This window comes from Argopecten irradians, chromosome 10 (genome assembly GCF_041381155.1).
Source record: "Argopecten irradians isolate NY chromosome 10, Ai_NY, whole genome shotgun sequence".
Lineage (NCBI taxonomy): Eukaryota > Metazoa > Mollusca > Bivalvia > Pectinida > Pectinidae > Argopecten > Argopecten irradians.
In genome coordinates, this window is record NC_091143.1 from 1,341,159 (window position 1) to 1,368,382 (window position 27,224).

Consider the following 27,224-nt stretch of genomic DNA (forward strand, 5'->3'; position numbering starts at 1 on the left):
ACGTTTAGCTATTTTTGTGTCAGAACTTCAAAGTCGTGATATTAAATTTGAGCGACGAAAATTGTTTCACCGCCGTCCTATATATATGTCTCTGTTGGTATTCTGGAATGGTACTTCTAGAGAGTTCCAGTAAAAGCTTCTCCGTGCGGCCTTGAGAGGACTTGTAGGGCTAGTATTTACGGGTACTTTTAAATCTATTACGGCTATATATAGAACCATGGTGGAAAACAAACAAACGCTGGTGATATGTTGTCGGTAAGGTGAAACTTTTTTAAATAAACGGAGTTATGTAGGTGTCCGATACATAAATATTTCATGGTTTTGGAATGTGTGTGGGTGGATGTACACGTGATGTACAAATGTGCATGTGTCTACCTCCAGTTTACCTGTACAATGTATTCATTGAAACGGAATTCTACAGATAGACACACCTTATAATTCCGAATATTCGACCCTAACGATTACCGCATCACGAATCGCGCAGAGATATGACACAAAGTAATATTTGAATGTGATATCATGCCGATATAATTGAGATACAATATGTACATGTATATTTATAAATTTAATGTAAAAAAAAAAGTAGATAATATTGATAATATATATATGCATACCTCTTTTTGTAACTATGCATTATCACGTTTTCAAAATATCGACATGAAAAATATTGAAACCTGTGTTTTCCTAAAGTTAGAAATATATTTGTGATATATACATATAATTAATTTTTCTTTGTTTTCATACCAAATCTGGCTTTCTGATTGGCCAATATTTTATTTGCATACCACTATGAAAAAAAAATCAGAGAATGGCGCGAAACCCCGACGTTATCTTTTGAAAAACCACTATAATGTTACATTTAAACATACTTCATTTTATCAAATAGAGTATAAAATTAATTATAAGCATTGATGTCACTATTTTTTAATTTTATCGGGGTATGAAAAAAAATGTTTGCAAACTTTTGTGAGAATCCGTACAGTTTGCAAACATGTTTTTTTTTTCATACCCCGATAAAATTAAAAAAAAATGACATTAATGCTTAAAGTACTATATCAAATAACCCCTATTATAGGTAATCAGGACATACAGATATACATATCCTGACTAAAAGGTGCAAAAATATATATCATTACAGATGTTCGCTGAACTCATCCAATACATGTACACAATAAAGTAATAATGATATAAAACGTACAGAGGTTTTTGAGTTATATAAATGTCTAAAATTAAATAAATGCTGTCAAGGCGGTCGTTTAATATCTTTGACAGCCTCCCAAACATTTATACAGACTACTGAGACTAAGGAAGGTCCAGACCACGAGATCCCAAACATTTATACAGATTACTGAGACTAAGGAAGGTCCAGACCACGAGATCCCAAACATTTATACAGACTACTGAGACTAAGGAAGGTCCAGACCACGAGATCCCAAACATTTATACAGACTACTGAGACTAAGGAAGGTCCAGACCACGAGATCCCAAACATTTATACAGACTACTGAGACTAAGGAAGGTCCAGACCACGAGATCCCTAACATTTATACAGACTACTGAGACTAAGGAAGGTCCAGACCACGAGATCCCAAACATTTATACAGACTACTGAGACTAAGGAAGGTCCAGACCACGAGATCCCAAACATTTATACAGACTACTGAGACTAAGGAAGGTCCAGACCACGAGATCCCAAACATTTATACAGACTACTGAGACTAAGGAAGGTCCAGACCACGAGATCCCAAAATTTATACAGACTACTGAGACTAAGGAAGGTCCAGACCACGAGATCCCAAACATTTATACAGACTACTGAGACTAAGGAAGGTCCAGACCACGAGATTATATCATTCACCCTTAAACACAAATTTGGACTTTCAGGAGTAATATTGAGTTGATAATTTTTTAACTAATTAGTAAAGCGACAAACATACAAGCCAATCTATTAGCTAAGACAAAAAAGCTGTATAACTATAAAGAAAAAAAAAAACCCGTATAACTCTACACAGTTAATTCCAAGTAATTTAGAGAGAAAAAAATCAATTCAATTCGTTAAAAAAAGAGCTAGACTATAAGAAATAGAAAAAAAAACCCACTAAGTTTGTGATCCATGTTCATCGATGCGAATAGATTACTGAAAACAAAACAGTACATAGTCTTAATCGGGCGTTTCTAACTTTTTATACAGTCAATGGCAAAATCACGTTATGAATACATCTTAAGTTAAAATGACATCTGAATTTTTACAATGTAGCTTCCGTATTTCATTTTCGAAAAAGATATTTAGGAAAATTTTAAATTAATAAAAAGTGATATTTTTCCATTCTTGAAAATGCCATTGCTTACTTGTTTTCTACATTTTTGTTTAATTATTTCTTAAGTGATTTATTCATCCTGTGTTTCTGTATTGCTTTGCTTATTATGATTTTCTTTCTCAGATGGCAAAGTAAATTGAAATCTATTCAGTCGATGCGATCATTAGCAGAAATACGGTAAAAACTCTTCCTTGCACGAGACTCGCAATACACAAGCATTTCACTGATCATGATTCCGATGCTTATACCCATTTCCGGTGACGTCACACCTAGTCAGTCGGAATCGAAAATCTATACACATCTATCAAAATGGCAAGTGCAGTTTCAGAAAATGTGGAGACATGGAAGGCAAAACTGGACAAGATACTGCACGAGAAGAATTTCGCTACAGACACGTTAGAAAAAATAGAGCAGAAAACCGGAGTGAGGCGTTTATATATTGCATTGGGTAAGCTCGACTGTCAAGGCGGGATTACCGGAATGGGAGGGCAAACAGCTGGTCTTGATTGCACTGTGTGCACGTACAAACGGAATTTAGTGTATACGCTGGACACGTTTATATGATAAGACTGATGTGATTATCAGATCAATATTCAAGTCAATAACTTAGGGCAAAATTGTAGTCCTTCGATTATAGATGAAATTTCAATTCAACGACGGAAATTTTGATGACATTGGTTAGGAGATTTTGATGATACTTTAAGATTATTTAAGTAAGTAAAATAAAAGTAGATATGAGTCAGTAGATTTTGATGACTGTATAATCAGCTTACATTATTCTAATAAGGTGAGAACTAAAGGGAGAATTAAGCCATCAATATATCCCACAAAAAAGGTAAGATGAAAAAATAGCCACTCTTGTGTAAAAATCATGATACACAATTCGTGACAATTGTATATACTACTAGCTATAGAATACATAGAATGTCAGATTTTGTCAGGAAAATGTAGACATTTACTGGTCCAGAACCACCTCAAATTTCACATGTTGGTTTCCCTAGGACCCTAGTTGTGCATATTGCATTTTGGGACCGATCGGTCATGAAGATTGCCGCCAGGCAGCCATCTTGGATTTTGATAGTTAAAGTCTGTTACTGCTATTTCTCAGAAAGTACTGAAGGGATCTCTCTCAAATTTCACATGTATAGGTTTCTCTAGGACTCTAGTTGTGCATATTGCATTTTGAGACTGATTGGTAAACAAGATGGCCGACGGGCTACCATCTTGGATTTTGACAATTAAAGTTTGTTACCGTTATTTATCAGAAAGTAATGAAGGAATCGTTCTCAAATTTCATGTTCATGTTCCCTTTAGTTCCCTAGTTATGCATATTACATTTTGGGACTGATCGGTCAACAAGATTGCCAACATTGACAAGAGCCAATATACAACTAATTAGAAGGAGAAATATGTCGGACAGGGATTTTCATGTAACAATTGGAAGATTACTTTAGTACCGGTTTACACTGTATTCTAACTGAAAATTGAAGTAACAGTACCACTAGCTGCAATAAATAAAAAAAATGTTATTGTGAACAGTGATTACACAAATTCATCATAATGTACGTACGTGCTAATATAATCTGTTCAAACGCCTATCACTTCACATGTACATGAAATGTCTATTTGGATTGTAAGTAATCATATTTGATCCTGTTTAGAAGAAGAATTAACATTTAATTTGTCTGCCATTGTTAAAAGGTATGGCTGGGGTATTATTTGGACTTACACTTCTTTAGCGATAGTTTCCTTTATCATATATGTTGTAGTATATATGTTTATATCTTTGTGTACTGATATGTTAATGTTTACAATGTTATCATTCTTTCTGGAAAAAGAAATGTAATATCAGGTCATCCAGTAGACCCCTGGGAGTGTTTCTGACTCCCAAAAATCAGGTTGTACTCTTAATTTGGTTTAAAGTCTATTTGCAATTGTCTTCAGATTTCTGAAAAATGGTTATTAATTTGGCTAATGAAACTGTTAAAAGTCCATCAAGGATCAACTGGATGCCCTGTTTTAATGTTAATTCCTATGTTAATTGGTGATTGTATTTTGCAGGTCTGCTAGCTTTTCTGGGACTATACTTGATGATTGGATATGGTGCCCAATTTGTCTGTAACTTTGTCGGTTTTCTCTACCCTGCATACGCATCGTAAGTGAAACTTTACGAGACTGGCTTGTTAATGTGTTTATATGCTTGGTAAATGGTTTATAATGACTTTGTAAGGAGATAACTTGTCATCTCGCTTCTTTTCATTTTATGGATTAACTTTGAACTCGCCTTTCCTGAAGTTTAATCAAAAATAAACAAAATGATGGAAACAGAGACTGTCGCTGTGTGTTAGAACATGATCTCTAGAAGCTAAGGTATCTAAATATAAATATATCCAACCCTATTTCCATGGCACAAACTTCAAAGCTAATGTTAAGATGGAAACGCAGCAGTGTCATTATATTTATCTTTATTGACAATGCATGGTTCTCAATCTGCAGATTCTATGACCAAAAAAAAATTAAGTCATAGACCATACAACTTCACATTTCCCAAAATTAGATTTAATTCGAAACTATCCAAAAGGTTTTGATGAACTTATTTGGTTAACGCATAAATATTTGTTTAGTTTGCTTCAGAAAGTACATAAATTACACTGGAAATAAACAATCAAATTCATTATGTTTTATTTCATATTGTAATATATTTCCCAAATCTTGGTCTTGTTGCACCAATTTTCCCAAATTCTAAGCCATGGGCCCCATTAAAAAAAACCCTGTTAATTCATGTATAAATTATAATTGTTACTAGCAGGTTATCATTGGACATGTACACATGAATACCAGCTAGTATATATATATATATATATCTACCTTGTATACCTGTTGTGTGATTATAGAAAAAATATTGTCATGTGACCCATTCTGTCAGTTGTTACCTGAGAAAAGTAAGAGTCTGTGTATAAGATAAATATACATGTATAAGCATTTATATTTGGGTATAATTACTGGTACACATTTTACTGCTTTATTATATAGATACAGTGCATGTTTATAGAAGTTGATGGTCTCTAACTTTGACTGGGATGTGTGTAATTGTCTCCTTGGTTATTTGTGTTACTGATGTCCCCATGCAGACAAACCACCTGTAACCTCACACTCATGCTACTGCATCAGTGTCCTTGATAATGTAATCTGTCGTATTATGTCGACATATGATAGGAGAGTACCAAAGAATTAAATGAATATGACATACATATATACATAGAGCTAGGTCTATACCGTATATATCCTACCATCAATCCACTACATATATACATAGAGCTAGGTCTATACCGTATATATCCTACCATCAATCCACTACATATATACATAGAGCTAGGTCTATACCGTATATATCCTATCAATTCACTACATATATATATAGAGCTAGGTCTATACCGTATATATCCTACTATCAATCCACTACATATATACATAGAGCTAGGTCTATACCGTATATATCCTATTATCAATTCACTACATATATACATAGAGCTAGGTCTATACCGTATATATCCTACCATCAATCCACTACATATATACATAGAGCTAGGTCTATACCGTATATATCCTACCATCAATCCACTACATATATACATAGAGCTAGGTCTATACCGTATATATCCTATCAATTCACTACATATATATATAGAGCTAGGTCTATACCGTATATATCCTACTATCAATCCACTACATATATACATAGAGCTAGGTCTATACCGTATATATCCTATTATCAATTCACTACATATATACATAGAGCTAGGTCTATACCGTATATATCCTATTATCAATTCACTACATATATACATAAAACTAGGTCTATACCGTATATATCCTATTATCAATTCACTACATATATACATAAAACTAGGTCTATACCGTATATATCCTACTATCAATCCACTACATATATACATAGAGCTAGGTCTATACCGTATATATCCTATTATCAATTCACTACATATATACATAGAGCTAGGTCTATACCGTATATATCCTATTATCAATTCACTACATATATACATAGAGCTAGGTCTATACCGTATATATCCTATTATCAATTCACTACATATATACATAGAGCTAGGTCTATACCGTATATATCCTACTATCAATCCACTACATACATAGAGAATACACGGTTAGTATCTTACAATACAAGGTTTATTTTGGTGCGAGACTTAGGAAAGCCGAGATGACGAGGCTTTGCCGAGTCATCTCGGCTTTCCGTGTCGAGCACCAAAATAAAACTTGTATTGTAAGATACTAACCGTGTATTCTGTTTATCCTGCAACTATTATGGCTTTCAAAACGAAAGCAAATTGACAGTTCCTTACTTTGTTTCGCTCGAAGCGAGACGCTTCATTGATGCGGAGGTAAAGATTCATTCACTTAACCGAATGAGAGTGTACTCCTTTTTACTGCCGTGGGAAATAAATAAGCGCATTCACAAACAGTCACCGTAATTCTATTCAGGGTGATATATCACTGAAAGGAAATGAAAATACTCAAATAGCAATAAATACCCATTAAAGAATTACTTAACAATACATACCTTTGTCATGAGCCAAGAAAAAGACGACACCGCCATACGAGATTTTCGATATCGTAAAAATGACGTCATTTCGATGAATGTGACGTCACGTTTTAGCGGGACTGAATGACGTTTCATTCACTGGAAGGTTCAAGTTCTGGGTCAAGTTAGAAAAAGTTCCGTCAGATATGGAACAAATTCACGTGATCGTATTGACGGATAAAGCATATCGTATTGACGGATAAAGCACAAGTTTATCCGGCAGTTGTTATCGGTCAGTATGTGGGACAGTTGCAGGATAAATATACATAGAGCTAGGTCTATACCGTATATATCCTACTATCAATCCACTACATATATACATAGAGCTAGGTCTATACCGTATATATACAAGGTACATGTATTGTGGAGGTGTCATAAATTCTTCAGATTGAATTAAGCTGTCTATAAAAGAGCCACGTATAAAAAGTACAGAAATCAGAGCTGGTTGTGAGTACTGCTGTCCTATTTGAACAGTGATGACATTTTATATTATGATGTATCATTATGACATTGGTTATATGTAAACCCTCGGGATGGTAGGTACCAGTGTTTAGTTTGGGCGGGGACATTTGTTATATGTAAACCCTTGGGATGGTAGGTACCAGTGTTATGTTTGGGGGGGGACATTGGTTAGGTAAACCCTTGGGATGGTAGGTACCAGTGTTTTGTTTGGGCGGGGACGTTTGTTATATGTAAACCTTTGGGATGGTAGGTACCAGTGTTTTGATTGGGCGGGATAATTGGTTATATGTAAACCCTCGGGATGGTAGGTACCAGTGTTTTGTTTGGGCGGGGACATTGGTTATATGTAAACCCTCGGGATTGGTAGGTACCAGTGTTTTGTTTGGGCGGGGACATTGGTTATATGTAAACCCTTGAGATGGTAGGTACCAGCGTTTTGTTTGGGCGGGGACATTGGTTACGTAAACCCTTGGGATGGTAGGTACCAGTGTTTTGTTTGGGCGGGGACATTGGTTTTATGTAAACCCTTGGGATGGTAGGTACCAGCGTTTTGTTTGGGCGGGGACATTGGTTAGGTAAACCCTGGGGATGGTAGGTACCAGTGTTTTGTTTGGGCGGGGACATTGGTTATATGTAAACCCTCGGGATGGTAGGTACCAGTGTTTTGTTTGGGCGGGGACATTGGTTATATGTAAACCCTTGAGATGGTAGGTACCAGCGTTTTGTTTGGGCGGGGACATTGGTTACGTAAACCCTTGGGTGATAGGTACCAGTGTTTTGTTTGGGCGGGGACATTGGTTTTATGTAAACCCTTGGGATGGTAGGTACCAGCGTTTTGTTTGGGCGGGGACATTGGTTAGGTAAACCCTGGGGATGGTAGGTACCAGCGTTTTGTTTGGGCGGGGACATTGGTTATATGAAACCCTTGGGATGGTAGGTACCAGCGTTTTGTTTAGGCGGGGACATTGGTTAGGTAAACCCTGGGGATGGTAGGTACCAGCGTTTTGTTTGGGCGGGTCATTTGATCTATATATTTGTTTATAATGATTCATCTGTGTTTGTAATGTATCCCTATCTGGTACAGTGACACATTTTGTACATACAGAGAGATGATGAAATAGTGGATACATAATTAGTAAAAACTATGTGAGAGATGATGGTCATGTCCTTTAAGTTCTGGATGTTGTCATAAAAATCTGTATTACTTTGGTAATAGGACAGTTTTAACTTAGTCATAGTGACAATATAGCAATATCACAGTTCCGTCAGATATGGAACAAATTCACGTGATCGTATTGACGGATAAAGCATATCGTATTGACGGATAAAGCACAAGTTTATCCGGCAGTTGTTATCGGTCAGTATGTGGGACAGTTGCAGGATAAATATACATAGAGCTAGGTCTATACCGTATATATCCTACTATCAATCCACTACATATTTACATAGAGCTAGGTCTATACCGTATATATACAAGGTACATGTATTGTGGAGGTGTCATAAATTCTTCAGATTGAATTAAGCTGTCTATAAAAGAGCCACGTATAAAAAGTACAGAAATCAGAGCTGGTTGTGAGTACTGCTGTCCTATTTGAACAGTGATGACATTTTATATTATGATGTATCATTATGACATTGGTTATATGTAAACCCTCGGGATGGTAGGTACCAATGTTTAGTTTGGGCGGGGACATTTGTTATATGTAAACCCTTGGGATGGTAGGTACCAGTGTTATGTTTGGGGGGGGGACATTGGTTAGGTAAACCCTTGGGATGGTAGGTACCAGTGTTTTGTTTGGGCGGGGACGTTTGTTATATGTAAACCTTTGGGATGGTAGGTACCAGTGTTTTGATTGGGCGGGATAATTGGTTATATGTAAACCCTCGGGATGGTAGGTACCAGTGTTTTGTTTGGGCGGGGACATTGGTTATATGTAAACCCTCGGGATGGTAGGTACCAGTGTTTTGTTTGGGCGGGGACATTGGTTATATGTAAACCCTTGAGATGGTAGGTACCAGCGTTTTGTTTGGGCGGGGACATTGGTTACGTAAACCCTTGGGATGGTAGGTACCAGTGTTTTGTTTGGGCGGGGACATTGGTTATATGTAAACCCTTGGGATGGTAGGCACCAGCGTTTTGTTTGGGCGGGGACATTGGTTAGGTAAACCCTGGGGATGGTAGGTACCAGCGTTTTGTTTGGGCGGGGACATTGGTTATATGAAACCCTTGGGATGGTAGGTACCAGCGTTTTGTTTAGGCGGGGACATTGGTTAGGTAAACCCTGGGGATGGTAGGTACCAGCGTTTTGTTTGGGCGGGTCATTTGATCTATATATTTGTTTATAATGATTCATCTGTGTTTGTAATGTATCCCTATCTGGTACAGTGACACACTTTGTACATACAGAGAGAGGATGAAATAGTGGATACATAATTAGTAAAAACTATGTGAGAGATGATGGTCATGTCCTTTAAGTTCTGGATGTTGTCATAAAAATCTGTATTACTTTGGTAATAGGACAGTTTTAACTTAGTCATAGTGACAATATAGCAATATCACTTCAGGTAAAATTCATGTTTTAAAAATATAAATTCTTTCCTGTCAGTATATTAATTAATAGTACAGTATAACTTGTCTAAACCGGATGTGAACGGGACCAGTCTATTTGTTCGGTTTATACAGGTGTCCGGTTTATAGAGGATAGAACCTTATGACAATATGTTCACATGGAAATCATCAGAAGAATTTTTTTATTACAGCACAAACATTTATTCTCATATATGTACATGGTATAACACATCCTATGTTTTCTTGGTTTCTGAGGTGTACATGTACGATCCATTTCTCTCGGTGTGCTACATTAAAATGAACTCTCAGAAGTTATGTGTATGTTTTTTTGTTAGAATTGACCGTGGAAAGTATTCACAAATACCATGTACAGGTAACAAAACCGTCTAATGAAAGTGAAAATTAAGTTGTCACTATCTAGCCCTAAGTATACTGGTACAGGTAAATCTCCTTAGGCGCCTCATGATCAGTCCCATGTTGTGAAAACATTGTTGCCGGTTTGCCCAAGTTAATTTTACAAAGAAAGGTATATTAACATTACCTAGACAGTTTCGGTTTTCAGAGTAGACAGGTTCCGGATTATGCAGGTTTTGAGAATTATAGTTTGTTAAGAAATTTGCCGGGACCAAACAAATTAATTGGTACAGACAAGTTTCCGGTTTATACAGGGTTCGGTTTAGACAAGTTATACTGTAGAACCAACTCTCTATACTCTCCTTTGTCCTAATACATTGGCCAATCTATATAATTCCAAGGTCATCTTTATCACTGTGTATGGGATGTTAGTCATTGTAACGTATAGGCTGATATATCTACAAAAAAGTACAGAAAACTATGCCCAAGTGATTTTCGGCGGCAGTGCTCCACTACGACACATAGGGACCAATTCGTACCCTGCCGAAAGGTATAGTAGCAGCTGGGTACGTATATTCGTTCTATCGCCAAACTTGACACACAGAAATGTCTGTTGACAAACCTGACACACAGAAACACAGAATGTCTGTCGCCAAACCTGACACACAGAAACACAGAATGTCTGTCGCTAAACCTGACACACAGAAACACAGAAATGTCTGTCGCCAAACCTGACACATGTCTATAAGGACTAGATGATCAGTCGACAAACCTGACACATGTCTAGGACTCGATGATCAGTCGACAAACCTGACACATGTCTGTTAGGACTCGATGATCAGTCGACAAACCTGACACATGTCTGTTAGGACTCGATGATCAGTCGACAAACCTGACACATGTCTATAAGGACTCGATGAACATTCGACAAACCTGACACATGTCTGTTAGGACTCGATGATCAGTCGACAAACCTGACACATGTCTGTTAGGACTCGATGATCAGTCGACAAACCTGACACATGTCTGTTAGGACTCGATGATCAGTATATCTACGCCTATATGATGTTATATGTTCATGGTCCTGCTCATTTATCATAATTAAAACCATTTTCATAAGTACATGTACTTAATATTTTATATCCAGGTAAATTAATTAACTGTAAATACCGATGAGAGCTATACATGGCTAGCTATTAGTAATTTAATATAATAAGCACTGTATGTAGACTACTATCAATATAGATATGTATGTTTGATTCTATATCAGAAAAATAGTTGAAGGAGCATTTACAAGTTTGGCACTGATGAATAACCATCATCATACTTAGCTAACAATTTAAAGAAAAAATTCCCAATATGTGAAAATACTGCAAGAAATCTGCAGATAAATATCAAAGGATGAAAAGTACAATAACCAGTGAATGTGGAAAGGAAACGGATATTTGGAACCAGAAAATCTATTACTTGTTTTTGTACTTGAATGTGAAATTTATACTTGTTTGTTTGTGTACGTGAATCAGAAATGTATTACTTAGTTGTTTGTGCACGTGAATCAGAAATGTATTACTTGTTTGTTTGTGAAAGTGAATCAGAAATGTATTACTTGTTTGTTTGTGAAAGTGAATCAGAAATGTATTACTTGTTTGTTTGTGCATGTGAATCAGAAATGTATTACTTGTTTGTTTGTGAAAGTGAATCAGAAATGTATTACTTGTTTGTTTCAGAATGAAAGTGAATCAGAAATGTATTACTTAGTTGTTTGTGCACGTGAATCAGAAATGTATTACTTGTTTGTTTGTGCATGTGAATCAGAAATGTATTACTTGTTTGTTTGTGAAAGTGAATCAGAAATGTATTACTTGTTTGTTTCAGAATTAAAGCCATAGAGAGTAATAACAAGGATGATGATACAAAATGGCTGACATATTGGGTGGTCTACGCATTCTTCTCACTCCTCGAGTTTTTCGCTGACATCTTCCTTTTCTGGATTCCTTTCTACTGGTTCCTGAAGGTAAGCTTGGCCACATGTCGTTGGTTATTCTAGAGAACTTATAAATCCTTCTATGATATACTAAATAATTATCCGATATACAATCCTTAAACACAGACAAGGCAACAACAATAGGATCTATATACAAAAACAATATATTATACCACCATTAGATGAAATTTGAAAAATCATAATCTTTGGTATTTCATGTAATTTTCATTCTAATAAACTGCTATTGAACATACAATGTGTGAATATGAATGCAGATATACGATGATTCAGATCCATAAAAGCACCGAAATAACATTCAGATTGAGTGAGGAATGTCATGCATTCTAAAAGCGGACACAGATCAACATCATGTGGGTAATATCGGAAAACCGAGTTTCCTCACGTGACAGACAACTGCAATACTCGTACAGATCGGAACAGTTCGGAGACATCAGAGCTAAAGTGTACTTGTAGAAAATTAATATGTAAATTTAATTATTTAATACCTTTGCAAATTTCAACTTTTCAAAAGTCGGTATATATAGAAAGTTTAAAACAAAGAGAAGGGGAGAAAAATATGTAGAACATTTTAAATGACAAAAAAGACAGCAAGTCGTAGACCATACAACTTTAAATAGCTAAGTGAGGACAAAGTCGTAGACTATACAACTTTAAATAGCTAAGTGAGGACAAAGTCGTAGACCATACAACTTTAAATAGCTAAGTGAGGACAAAGTCGTAGACCATACAACTTTAAATAGCTAAGTGAGGACAAAGTCGTAGACCATACAACTTTAAATAGCTAAGTGAGGACAAAGTCGTAGACTATACGACTTTAAATAGCTAAGTGAGGACAAAGTCGTAGACCATACAACTTTAAATAGCTAAGTGAGGACAAAGTCGTAGACTATACAACTTTAAATAGCTAAGTGAGGACAAAGTCGTAGACTATACAACTTTAAATAGCTAAGTGAGGACAAAGTCGTAGACTATACAACTTTAAATAGCTAAGTGAGGACAAAGTCGTAGACTATACAACTTTAAATAGCTAAGTGAGGACAAAGTCGTAGACTATACAACTTTAAATAGCTAAGTGAGGACAAAGTCGTAGACTATACAACTTTAAATAGCTAAGTGAGGACAAAGTCGTAGACTATACAACTTTAAAGTTGTATGGTCTATAACTTTCGCTCTTTTGGTCATAGTGAAAACTGTTTAAGTGTTATACATATTTTTCTCCGTCTGTCTGAGGTTTAAACTTTCTAATTTTACCACTTTTTATAAAGTTGCAGCACTGGGAGTATCTTTAATTAAAAGTAAAAAATCTTTTTAACGTGTACACATGAAAAATGGGCTCGAAAGATGCCAAATCATTCCGAACTCTTTCGAACATCGTCGCGACAATCTTGAAGTAAAACGAGAGTTGTGAAACCAAGAGAAAATATCAACAATTTTTCATAAACAAAACATGTGGTCGACCTCATCAGACTCTATCTACAAAGAAAATAATGCTCGCACATTACAATATTTGATACACACAACATTTTACGGTAATGTGTAAATGGATGTTTCAAATACTCAATCTGTGGACATATACCAGCATGATTTGCTCATATAGGCCAGAAGGAAAACGTAAACAAACACATGTGTGCTTACTCTAGTTACCTGGCTCACCACGTGCAGGTCGTGTCGAACGTCAGTCGCGTGATACGATTAGGAATCCGACAAAACCCGAAGTCACTGAACGTGGCGGTGATTGAAGGCGCTTTATTCAAAACCAGGAATATATGATTCCTAGATTTCGGCTCTCTTATAGGCCGACATATGCTTTTGGGGAGCTAAATCATCAAGTTACATGTCAATGTTTAAATATCAAATGTTTAAGTTACATATCGTTACAGTGAAATTAGCAGCAATACAACTTTAAATAGCTAAGTGAGGACAATTTGTATTGCAGTGCTGTTTCCTTGGTTACTGTATGGCACCAACAGCGTGGAATGGTTCTCACACCATCTACAACCGAGTCATTCGTCCCGTCGTACTGAAATATCAGGACAAGATCGACACAGCCCTCGACAAAGCCTCCGACGCTATCCACGAGGGTGAGTTATCTACCTCCTGTCAGTTTGATAATAACATATGTTATATATATATATATCTGTATTTTGTGTGCTAATGTTGTATAAATCATATAAAGCTTATATACACTTGTCTGCATATTATTATTCAATATATATATGTTCAGTTTGATACTAGATATACTGTAAGCTCAGCTTTTTTAGCATGGTATATTGCTTAATGTATCTTTTGTAATTAATTATATCTTAGTGCATACTTTTACTGTAAATAAAAATGTTCCTAACTAGAGACAGGGTGGCTATACGGTATATATAACTTTGTTAAAATGAATGACCTTGAACTCCAGCTTCTTTGTCACTGATAGTTAGGTCAGTATTTTTGATATAGAATAAAAGAGACCTCACATCACAAAAAAAAATTTTTTGCATTCATTTATGAAGTGTCAGATATAAAGTAATATATTTTTTGAAGGTAATTTTTCCATTCATTTATGAAGTGTCAGATATAAAGTAAGATATTTTTGTAAGGACGTACAGTGTTTGTTTTGGAATCAGGGGTAGTTTTGGAGTAAGGGCTTTGGTAGTTTGGGGCGGAGTATTTCATACCAAATTGCTTACCCTTCACAGTACAATCATTTGGAAGGTACAACTTGTCCCGTATCCTTTAGATCAAACAATACTTATTTCATCATTTAATACAACATCATGCACATAAATTCATGAATAGTTGGGATCAGAAAACAAGCTTATGTTAATTTCCTGTATCCTTAAGTTTGTTGTTAGTTATTGATTTATAATGATTAACATGTGTCTAGAGTATAAAATTTTACATTAAAACAAATGAAGACAGTTAGACTTTTAGATGGTTCTATTTAAAGAAACATGTTATAATTATTCATAGAAACAGTGACATTATGTAAAGAAACTTGCTAACATGTCTTTGGTGACATGAAATAATATCTGAGTAATTTAGACATACATACTAGTGTTTGTATATAGCTAGCTGCCTGTATATATTTATGTATTACTGGTTGCTCTCTCTACAGTGTTTGGGGGTACGTTAGTGTAAGATTACCAAACCACCATCATAACCAACCATTATAACCTGTCGTACCCAGGAATGAAGCATGTTTCTAGCCACAACATGGATTCCAGCCCAAAATTAACCAATTGCACGTTTCCCTCTCTGAAAAGAAGCATGTTTCTAGTTTGTAAATGAAGCTTGTTTCTGGTCTGAGAATCAATGTGTCTATAACACAAGTGTTTACTGTGATACTGTGATACAACACCTTGTCCACTTAATCACCAACTATTTCCTGACTTTTCTCTACTTCCTTAGATGTGTAGATATTTATATTAATTTCTGGAGATTTATCATTCAATATATATAGAACAATATATGACAGGTATGGATACATAGGCTAATAATGTATGAGAGTTAAAGCTATAGAAATTAAAGATATTTTAAATTATGAGCTTTTATATAATTAAACATAAATAATAGAGTTATAAAAATACAAGTGAGTAAACATGAAATAGATATTCCTAAAGGAACTTGGGTTAAGGTTTTCAAATTTCTTCATTAACTGTTTATATCATACAGATCAAACTGCGTATGTCAAAACTGATATCAAATCATATTATAGTCTATATATGATACATATAAAGGTTAACTGGTGCAAGTTAGTTTTACAATAGGGTCAAGGTCAGCTAAGGATAACTCATGACATATCTGATAAATTAGCAATACAACAAGAGGAGATAACTCTACAATATAATAAACATTAGCAATACAGCAAGCTGTAGCTGCTAAAAAGCAATACACCAAGGGCAGATAACTCTGCAATGTAATAACCATGAAATATAATTAACATAAGCAATACAGCTAGCTATATATATATATAGCTGATAAAAAAGCAATACAAGGGGTGATGAGATAACTCTACAATGTAATAAACATAAGCAATACAGCTAGCTATAGCTGATAAAAAAGCAATAGGACAAGGAGAGATAACTCTACAATATAAGCAATACAGCTAGCTATATAGCTGATAAAAAAAGCAATAAAACAAGGGGAGATAACTCTACAATATAATAAACATAAGCAATACAGCTAGCTATAGCTGATAAAAAAAGCAATAAAACAAGGAGAGATAACTCTACAATATAATAAACATAAGCAATACAGCTAGCTATAGCTGATAAAAAGCAATAGAACAAGGGAGATAACTCTACAATATAATAAACATAAGCAATACAGCTAGCTATAGCTGATAAAAAAGCAATAAAACAAGGAGAGATAACTCTACAATATAATAAACATAAGCAATACAGCTAGCTATAGCTGATAAAAAAGCAATAGAACAAGGGAGATAACTCTACAATATAATAAACATAAGCAATACAGCTAGCTATAGCTGATAAAAAAGCAATAAAACAAGGAGAGATAACTCTACAATATAATAAACATAAGCAATACAGCTAGCTATAGCTGATAAAAAGCAATAGAACAAGGGAGATAACTCTACAATATAATAAACATAAGCAATACAGCTAGCTATAGCTGATAAAAAGCAATAGAACAAGGGAGATAACTCTACAAAATAATAAACATAAGCAATACAGCTAGTGGTTTGGCATGTGCTCTGTTCAATGTAGTATGTGAATGCTGACATGCACTTTTGTTTTGTTTCTGTATAAAGTGTTTGGCATAGCCAAACAGACAGCTGGACAGTACGGTAAGTTATTATCATTGGTCAGTTTGACTGTGCACTGGGAATAGCAGTCCTGTGTTTTAATTGTTTTATTCTTCAGTTAAAAGACAAGGATTTTCTCAGGTTATGAAATTAAACTAATTAATATTTGTCAGCTTTCAGCTTAGCTATAATCTAAATAACTACATGTGATATGCATTCTGATTGATGAGTGATATATTGGTATGGGATTAGTATGTTATGTATTTAAAGACAAGCAATCATTTATTACATAAGATATCAAGTATAATAACACATTTACTTGTAATATTGTTTTTTGTTTATTGGCTTTTCATAACTTGAAAAAATCCCATGATGTTTTAATTTTGTTTCCAAAGCTTTGTTAACCAGTTTATGCAGCTTTAACTTTTGAATGGTTACTCGCTGGGAACCTTGTGCTTGATCTAAACTCAATATGGCCATTCTATGTGTAGAGGTGATGCTTGTTTGTAGTGACACTTATATATAATTAACTTGTGTCGCTTGGAAATAATTTTGTAGGGAAAGCCATGCTTGATGAAAAGCTGGCTAAGGTTTTGGGTATTCCAAATGAAACTGTCTCGGATGCCTGTTGTGAGCCTTCTCGCAAAATTAGCAAGTGCTGTGAGTAGTGTAATGTAAAAGTATCTACATATATCAGTGTATATCTATAGGATTCTAGAGTATAAACTCGTCTTCTGTCTGTACAGTTCTACATAAACATGTAAGTCTACGACAGTCACATATCTATAGGAGTCAAGAGTATAAACTCATCTTCTGTCTGTACAGTTCTACATAAACATGTAAGTCTACGACAGTCACATATCTATAGGAGTCAAGAGTATAAACTCATCTTCTGTTTGTACAGTTCTACATAAACATGTAAGTCTACGACAGTCACATATCTATAGGAGTCAAGAGTATAAACTCATCTTCTGTCTGTACAGTTCTACATAAACATGTAAGTCTACGACATGCAGTCACATATCTATAGGAGTCAAGAATATAAACTCATCACATATCTATAGGAGTCAAGAGTATAAACTCATCACATACCTATAGGAGTCAAGAGTATAAACTCATCTTCTGTCTGTACAGTTCTACATAAACATGTAATTATAAGTCTACCACAGTCACATATCTATAGGAGTCAAGAGTATAAACTCATCTTCTGTCTGTACAGTTCTACATAAACATGTAAGTCTACGACAGTCACATATCTATAGGAGTCAAGAGTATAAACTCATCTTCTGTCTGTACAGTTCTACATAAACATGTAAGTCTACGACAGTCACATATCTATAGGAGTCAAGAGTATAAACTCATCTTCTGTCTGTACAGTTCTACATAAACATGTAAGTCTACGACAGTCACATATCTATAGGAGTCAAGAGTATAAACTCATCTTCTGTCTGTACAGTTCTACATAAACATGTAAGTCTACGACAGTCACATATCTATAGGAGTCAAGAGTATAAACTCATCTTCTGTCTGTACAGTTCTACATAAACATGTAAGTCTACGACAGTCACATATCTATAGGAGTCAAGAGTATAAACTCATCACATATCTATAGGAGTCAAGAGTATAAACTCATCACATATCTATAGGAGTCAAGAGTATAAACTCATCTTCTGTCTGTACAGTTCTACATAAACATGTAATTATAAGTCTACCACAGTCACATATCTATAGGAGTCAAGAGTATAAACTCATCTTCTGTCTGTACAGTTCTACATAAACATGTAAGTCTACGACAGTCACATATCTATTTGAGTCAAGAGTATAAACTCATCTTCTGTCTGTACAGTTCTACATAAACATGTAAGTCTACGACAGTCACATATCTATAGGAGTCAAGAGTATAAACTCATCTTCTGTCTGTACAGTTCTACATAAACATGTAAGTCTACGACAGTCACATATCTATAGGAGTCAAGAGTATAAACTCATCTTCTGTCTGTACAGTTCTACATAAACATGTAAGTCTACGACAGTCACATATCTATTTGAGTCAAGAGTATAAACTCATCTTCTGTCTGTACAGTTCTACATAAACATGTAAGTCTACGACAGTCACATATCTATAGGAGTCAAGAGTATAAACTCATCACATATCTATAGGAGTCAAGAGTATAAACTCATCACATATCTATAGGAGTCAAGAGTATAAACTCATCTTCTGTCTGTACAGTTCTACATAAACATGTAATTATAAGTCTACCACAGTCACATATCTATAGGAGTCAAGAGTATAAACTCATCTTCTGTCTGTACAGTTCTACATAAACATGTAAGTCTACGACAGTCACATATCTATTTGAGTCAAGAGTATAAACTCATCTTCTGTCTGTACAGTTCTACATAAACATGTAAGTCTACGACAGTCACATATCTATAGGAGTCAAGAGTATAAACTCATCTTCTGTCTGTACAGTTCTACATAAACATTTAATTATAAGTCTACCACAGTCATTGTATACATTATGTTGCATGGTATTTACTTTGAGTGTCTTATTTATCAGAATGAAACCTCTGTGTGATTGAGTACATAAAAGTAAATCTAGACAAATCTGAAGAAAGCAATAACTGTAAAAAAAGAAGACAAGTTAAAATGATTGTATAAGAGCTAAAATTAGAGAGAAATAGATGTACCTATGAATATATACTATAGTCCTATGTAATAGGATGGCCAAGTGTTTGTAATAAGATTGGTTTGAGGTGAGACAATTCTAAATGCATGCATTGTTGTTTTATAAATAGCTAAATATAAGCCATGACTGGATACTGAACCCTCTTTTACCAAAATGGTACTTTAAAACAACTTTCATTTATTCTTTTCTACATGTTGAATACATTATTGAGATTTTGGATTAATATGGAAATGCAGTGATGAGCCTAAAATCTGCAAGTCCTTTTTAACACAAAGGCATGTATATGCTTTGTGTTTATACAAGCACTTATGGCTGACCTACTCATTTAAATGCAGTTGACCTCTCATTTAAATGCGATTTTTTCTTTATCTTCTTCTTATTCATACCTACCTTCCATTACACATCTTTGATTTGTATTCAAAACAAATACCCAAGACTTCTTTTAAGTGTAAACTAACATTTATAAAATCTTAGAAGGACCTAAGCTTTGTAATAGAACTGTAGAACAAGTATATACAATGTAAAGGAAGCATTACTTTACAAATGGTGTTGATGTAAGCACAGAAGGCCCCAAAATAAACGACCGCTTTATGTTTAACTACAGGAAAGTGATGTAGAATTATTACCCTATAAATATACTGTTTTGATCAAGCACATGGCTCTACTGCTGCCTGCCCCTGTAGTTACTTCCCCTTCCTTGAGCTCTCCTCTCATGAAGCAAATTTTGCACATTAAAACCCTTTTGGATTTGGCATTTGATCAAACCCAGTGCATTAATCAGCATGCAAATCCTGCTGTACCCAGATTATATACGACCTGTACACAACATGTAAAACTGCTCAGGTTTTAACGAAAGCTAGTGATGCTTGGTCTCTTCTCATGGTGCATTGTTATCATATCAGGAGTAGCGTTATTGATTGTTCACACTAAAACAATTATCACAACTTAACAATGTTACAATCAATACCTGCTCTAAACACTATTGATATCACTGCTTTATGACAAGATATACACAGCATATATTTAATTTGAGTTCTAATAAGAGAAAGTTTAACCTACATGTATATAAATCCTGGTAAATTCTTCTGGTAGGGTACATCTGTTTAGTATATAGATATATTCTAGCTGTATATTTTTTTGTTATTTGTTTATTCATTTGATTAATGATTACTGGATTGCAGACAATATTGATGTTATTTTAAATAAGTAATGGTTACTTGAATGCGCCTTCCGCCGTCCGTAAACTTTCAAAACTTTTAAACATTCAAACGACTTCTGCTCAATAACTGAAAGGCCCAGGGTACTTATATTTGGCCTGTAGCATGCTGGGATGAAGGGCTACCAAGTTTGTTCAAATGAATGACCTTGACCTTCATTCAAGGTCGCAGGGGTCAAAAAAGTCTAAAATCTTTAAACGACTTCATGTCAAGAACCAGAAGGCCTACGGTACTGATATTAGGCCTGTAGCATGCTGGGATGAATGGCTACCAAGTTTGTTCAAATGAATGACCTTGACCTTCATTCAAGGTCACAGGGGTTAAAACGGCTAAAATCCTTTTAACAAATTCTTGTTAATAACTAAGAGGCCTAGAGACCTGATATTGGGTCTGTGGCATGCTGGGATGAAGAGCTATCAAGTTTGTTCAAATGAATGACCTTGATCTTCATCCAAGGTCACAGGGGTCAAATAGGCTAAAGTCTTTAATCGACTTCTTCTCAATAACGGAAAGCCCCAGGGTACTGATATTTGGCCTGTAGCATGTTGGGATGAAGGGCTACCACGTTTGTTCAAATGAGTTACCTTGACCTTCATTCAAGGTCAAAGGGGTCAAAAAGGTAAAAATCTTTAAACGACTTCTTCTCAAGAACCAGAAGACCTAGGGTACTGATATTTGGCCTGTAGCATGCTGGGGTGAAGGATTGTTCAAATGAATGATCTTGACCGTCATTCAAGGTCACAGGGGTCAAAAGGCAAAAATCTTTTTATAACTTCTTGTTAATAACTAAAAGGCCTAGAGACCTGATATTGTGCCTGTGGCATGCTGGGATGAAGGGCTATCAAGTTTGCTCAAATAATGACCTTGATCTTCATTCAAGGTCACAGGGGTTAAATAGGACTTCTTGTGAATAACTAAGAGGCCTAGAGAGATGATATTAGACCTGTGACATTATGGAATGAACCGCTATCAAGTTTGTTCAAATGAATGACCTTGATCGTCAGTCAAGGTCAAGGGTCAAAAATGCTAAAATCCTTTTAACAACTTCTTGTGAATAACTGAGAGGCCTTGAGACCTGATATTGGGCCTGTGTCATGCTGGGATGAAGGGCTATCAAGTTTGTTCAAATGAATGACCTTGATCTTCATTCAAGGTCACATGGGTCAAATAGGCTAATAACTAAGAGGCCTTGAGAACTGATATTGGGCCTGTAGCATACTAGGATAAAGAGCTACCTAGTTTGTTGAAGTGAATGACCTTTATGTACTTTTTTATGCCATATAATATTAGTGAGATGACCGTTAAGGCCCATGGGCCTCTTGTTTTTTTGTTGTTTTTTTTTTATGTAATGTAACAGTGACCTTGATCTTCATTCAAGATCACATGGGTCAAATTAAGTAGGCTAAAATCTTTAAATGACTTCTTGTGAATAATAATATTTTTTGTCAATTACTGAAAATAAAATGTATGTATGGTTGTTGTAAGACACCACAGCATTCTTACATCAATTACTCGTGTTTAAAACTGTAGACTTGTATATATGTAATAACCTTGTATTGATTGCATGGAGATCAGTCTTATGTGTATTGTATACATATTTTGTTCATTATTCCAAGAACAAATTGATACTTAAGCTTGATCATGTAAGGTATACGTCCTCCACATGTTGAGCTAGTATAGATTACGTACCACAGCTGTTACTGTGTGTACTGTTAGTATTGCCCCGGACTAGAACCTGGCCAATGTCTGTCTAGCTGTGTTTAACATTGTTATACAAAATTTTATACAGTTAATGACCTGTGTTGAGGTAGCATTCCTTACACAGGGTAATTAGGCATTGGATGGTTAATAAGTGTAGTTGGTATGGAGAAGATATCAGCAGTTGACTGTATAATTGGTAACAGCACACTTGCTGAATCCCTCCCCTCAACCCTTGACCTCTACAAACTCTTACATACTTGCCAACTTTTTGAAATTCCCATGGGGGTAATTTCATGTGTTTAAACTTTTAACCTCAAGAAAGTCTAAATAGTAACCCCCTATAAAGAAATTAAAAGTTGATTTATGCACATTTTGACCTGTTCACTCTGATGGTATAGTCAGATTTTCAACATCTTGAATATTAGAAAATTTGGACTTGCTAAAATGGGATGAAAATCGAGTCTATTAAAATGGGATGAAAATCGAGTCTCCCTTCAAAATAGAAAGGGTTGGCAAGTGTGTTTATATTTTCTGTAATACTTGTTATCTTAGATAAATGTATATAGTTTTTGCATAAAAGTTAACTTATTAAATAGTTCAAATTTTCTTACTATGTGTACATTAACACATGTATATAGCGACTGTGACTTCTAACCCTCTCCCCTCCCTCTCTGCTGTAGATCAGTGTTAGGGATGTCTCAATATTACCTTGTTCAGTTTGTACTTGGTCCTCATAGTCTCATTTACCGGAGTCACCCATATTACTTTGAAAGTCATTTATTTATTTCCATACAAACACAATTGTAATTATCTCCCTTTGTTTACAGCTGGAGGAATAGCTGAGAAGATGGCAACAGACGCGGCTGCTGAGGCAGCAAAGCGACACATCGCTGACTCGTCTAAGTCTGACTAGGATGAGATCAATGTACTGCATTAACACGAGAGGTCCGTGAAACTGTAGGAAACATTGGAATTACAAGCCACAGAACTGGACGTTACATCATATGGACCAGGTGTATATGGATCAGCAGTAATCTAAATATAATTTATTCATATTTAAGCACAAATTTTACTTTTTGGAAGTATGTTGAAGTATGAGATCTGTATACTGTAAGCCTGGTATTACTCGTTTATTTGTCGGCCAAGTTTCGATCCATGACACTATAGTATAGCTGCTGCATCAATTCTAAATGATCAGCTTGTAACAAAGTATATGTTGTTTATGTAAACATTACAATAACTTGATCATATTTGTACCAAAACATGCTTTATTGTAGAATCTTCTCCACTTGGAATTGGGACTGTTTTATATGTTTATGTATTCACTTTAATTAACACCAGTATTTCAGATTTGATTATATTGTAGATGATGTTATTATAGATGGACTTAAAACATGAGAAGTGTAATGTCTATTTCAATATTGTATACGTTTACTTACATTAGATACCATCACAAATGTAAAGTTTATTTCTTTGTTGTATGTCGAAGCTTACAGTAATCCCATTCAACATGTAAAGTCAATTTCATTATTTTGTCAATCCCATCTAAAAATGTAACATTCATGTTTCAATATTGTATACATCTTTCAAGGGACTTTATAATCTATTTCAATATTGTGTATACAGAATACATTAATTTCATCTAAAATGTAAAGTCTATTTCAACATTGTGTATACAGAATGCATTAATGTCATCTAAAATGTAAACACAATTTCAACATTGTGTATACAGAATACATTAATGCCATCTGAAATGTAAAGTCTATTTCAACATTGTTTATGTACCGTACATTGATGGACACCCATGAGAAATGTACCTCCTGTTGGTTCTGTTCTGTAAACATTCCTTTCGTACAGACTTTTTCCCCCATCACATCCTCTAAATTTCTTTCTGTTCTTTGAGATTTTTTCATTCTTTGTTTCCCAAATTGTATTGGATTCTTAAAAAACATTTCACAAGTAGAAATCCCATGATGACATTTTATGTAGATGCTAAGAAAAAATTGAATGACTTCATTCAAATGTTATCAAGGTACAGTTCCTCTTAAGAAATTGTCAGAATTATAAAAAATACATTGTAATTTGTAGCTAGTTTTCAATTTAGAAAAAGCCGACTTGCCAGTGAATTAAAAATTTGATTTACTCAGGATATTTGGAAATTGGATAGACTATGAGGACCTTTGATGCCTTTACCCATTTGTATGTGTGAATTAAAGGCCCCACACAGAAGGCAACTTAAAGAGTATTTTTTAGTCCTGTATCGTGGAAATCCAAATGACACTTGTCTCTTGGAACCTCCACAGTGTACATGTTGACTTTTTGTGTACCTTTGTCTGAGCAAGATCTCATCTCCAGTTGATTTTGAAACAAAAAAACATCACACTCATATTGTTTAACTTTGACATATAAAATTTGCAACAGGGAAATCAATATTTTCCATTGTTAGAAATTGGCTTGAAATACGAGTGCTATTTGACGAGATTGTAGTTTATTGAAATGTTTATTCATATCTTGAATTTCGTTAATTTTGCTGTACATAAATCAGTTATTTAATATTTATTATAAAAATGAAAATTTTCTCTGAAGTGCAATGTATACATGTTTTTGCTTTTAGCCTAGATTTTGTCACCAATGAACTTCTGAACACCTCGGTGCTGTAGTGCTTGGTATGTAACCATTACAATGCTAGCTGGTCTTGCACGCTATCTTTATTATCAATTTGATACATGTAAAATTTCCTGTCTGAAATTTAGTAATACAATAGATCTGTCCACATTTAAATTTTTACGTTATATATACAAATGTAATGAGGATTGATTCACACATGTATAATACTCTACAATTCCTCCCCCCTGAGAAAGTTATTGCTGAAATGTAATCTGACTAAAGCATAACCAGTGTTAAACAGGGTATTGATATTATAGAAATCATATTTAAAAACCTCTAGTCCTGGTGTAGTTAACTCAAAATTACCATCAAAAAACAAAAAAGTACAAACATTTGTAGTTCCTATAAATGCAGATCTTACTAAGACAGAGACAAAAATTGTAATTTGATATTTCATACCTTACATTTGAATCAGAAATAGAAACTTGCTAACATTTATTACTAAGAGAATTAAACGATTTTCTGGTCAGACCTAGGCCTGACCCACAGCTTTGTGCCTTAGTACGCGAGTCAGGTCCGACATGTTACTGATTAGTGTAGGGTGATGTAGATATAATTTGAAGCATTCCTTCATTAACTTTTTTCAACTTTCATATTTAAAGCGTGGCAGCCCAAAGTTTGATAAGATTTCTTTTGCTCGCTTTGAGTTTTCCTCCTGGGTCTACATTCCTTTTCAAGATTTCTTTGCTGTTATTTTGAAAAAGTAATAATTGAAGAAAGTTTTACATTTGAAAATGGTATGTTTTTCATGATCACAAATGAATGGAGGGTCTACCAATTGATATTATCTAAAAAATGACTTTAGCTAATGATAATTATGGAAAAAAATATCTCCAAAAAACCCTGACTTATCGTTATTGCACAATTAAGGCTCATAGATATTAAATGACAGATTTTTATAGTTATTTTTTTTAGACAAAACATACAAAATGCACTGGGCAGCTGCCTCTTCATAAAACGTTAACCTGTTACCCAATTAGATATTGATTTAGTTACCATGAATTACCTCCCTTACACTTAGGACATCCTGGAGGTGTATATATCGGACATTGTATCTTTGCATATCTATCTGAACCATCTCTGTAAGTTCTAACCACGTATGTAAAGTGTAGATCTATGTGTTAATGTACATACTCTCAGAAGGCATGCTCAATAATAACTACTTTTTTCAAATGAAATTTAATATATTATTACTAAATTGAATACAACAATTTTCTCTTAATTCTCGTCTTTATTGTTTGTTATTGAGCGGTGTAAAAGTAGTAATTGTTAATTTTATTATTAATGACAGAACTTCACAACTAAAACATAGAGAATCTTAGAGAAGAACTTTTTGAATGTTTTTAGATGGTTGGTGGAAATAATGCCCTTGCCAATTATGCTGCTGTGCAGATGGAAACGAAACACTACCGTAAATTAGGATATTTTGGCGTCGGAAAAAATTTGTGGTGTTTTTTTATCAAGATAGGGTGTTTAAATTTTGGTGTGTTTAAATTTGGTTTTCCCTATGCCATGTAAATTTTTGGCGCATAACTTGATTTGGGGGGGGGCTTTGTTATAGGAGTCACAATATACAAGACTAAGTGGATTGTAGGAAGATCGCTTTAAAAGTTCCAATAAAAAGGGGAACTTTTCATGTGAAAATCAGAGACTGATGCCTGTCATACAGATCAGAATATCAATTCATATACATTGGCATCAGATACATCACCAATAGCTTGACAGTCTGAGCAACAAAGTGCTGCACTTTAGCAAGAGATTCTGTTATATGTCTCCAGGTTAAAAAACTGCAAGCAACACCTACACTTCATGTAGGATGTTCGCTTTTAGCCTGATGTTCTATTGACTGATCATAAAAGGCGATTAAATCTGG

General features: G+C 34.8%; 1 protein-coding gene across 2 annotated transcripts; it reads left to right on the forward strand.

The window, feature by feature from the left end:
- The first annotated feature begins 2,557 nt into the window (after positions 1 to 2,557).
- Positions 2,558 to 26,573, forward strand: LOC138332871 (receptor expression-enhancing protein 5-like). Of its 2 annotated transcripts, XM_069280863.1 has the most exons (6): positions 2,558 to 2,766; positions 4,380 to 4,473; positions 12,194 to 12,332; positions 14,260 to 14,404; positions 17,083 to 17,118; positions 23,512 to 26,573. In XM_069280863.1, the coding sequence occupies exons 1-6, from the start codon at positions 2,628 to 2,630 to the stop codon at positions 23,595 to 23,597; spliced, it is 639 nt and encodes a 212-aa protein (XP_069136964.1). In that variant the 5' UTR covers positions 2,558 to 2,627; the 3' UTR covers positions 23,598 to 26,573. The 2 variants fall into 2 exon arrangements, with proteins under 2 accessions (XP_069136964.1, XP_069136965.1); XM_069280864.1 differs by lacking the exon at positions 17,083 to 17,118 and having other exon boundaries at positions 2,559 to 2,766.
- The last annotated feature ends 651 nt before the right edge of the window (positions 26,574 to 27,224 follow it).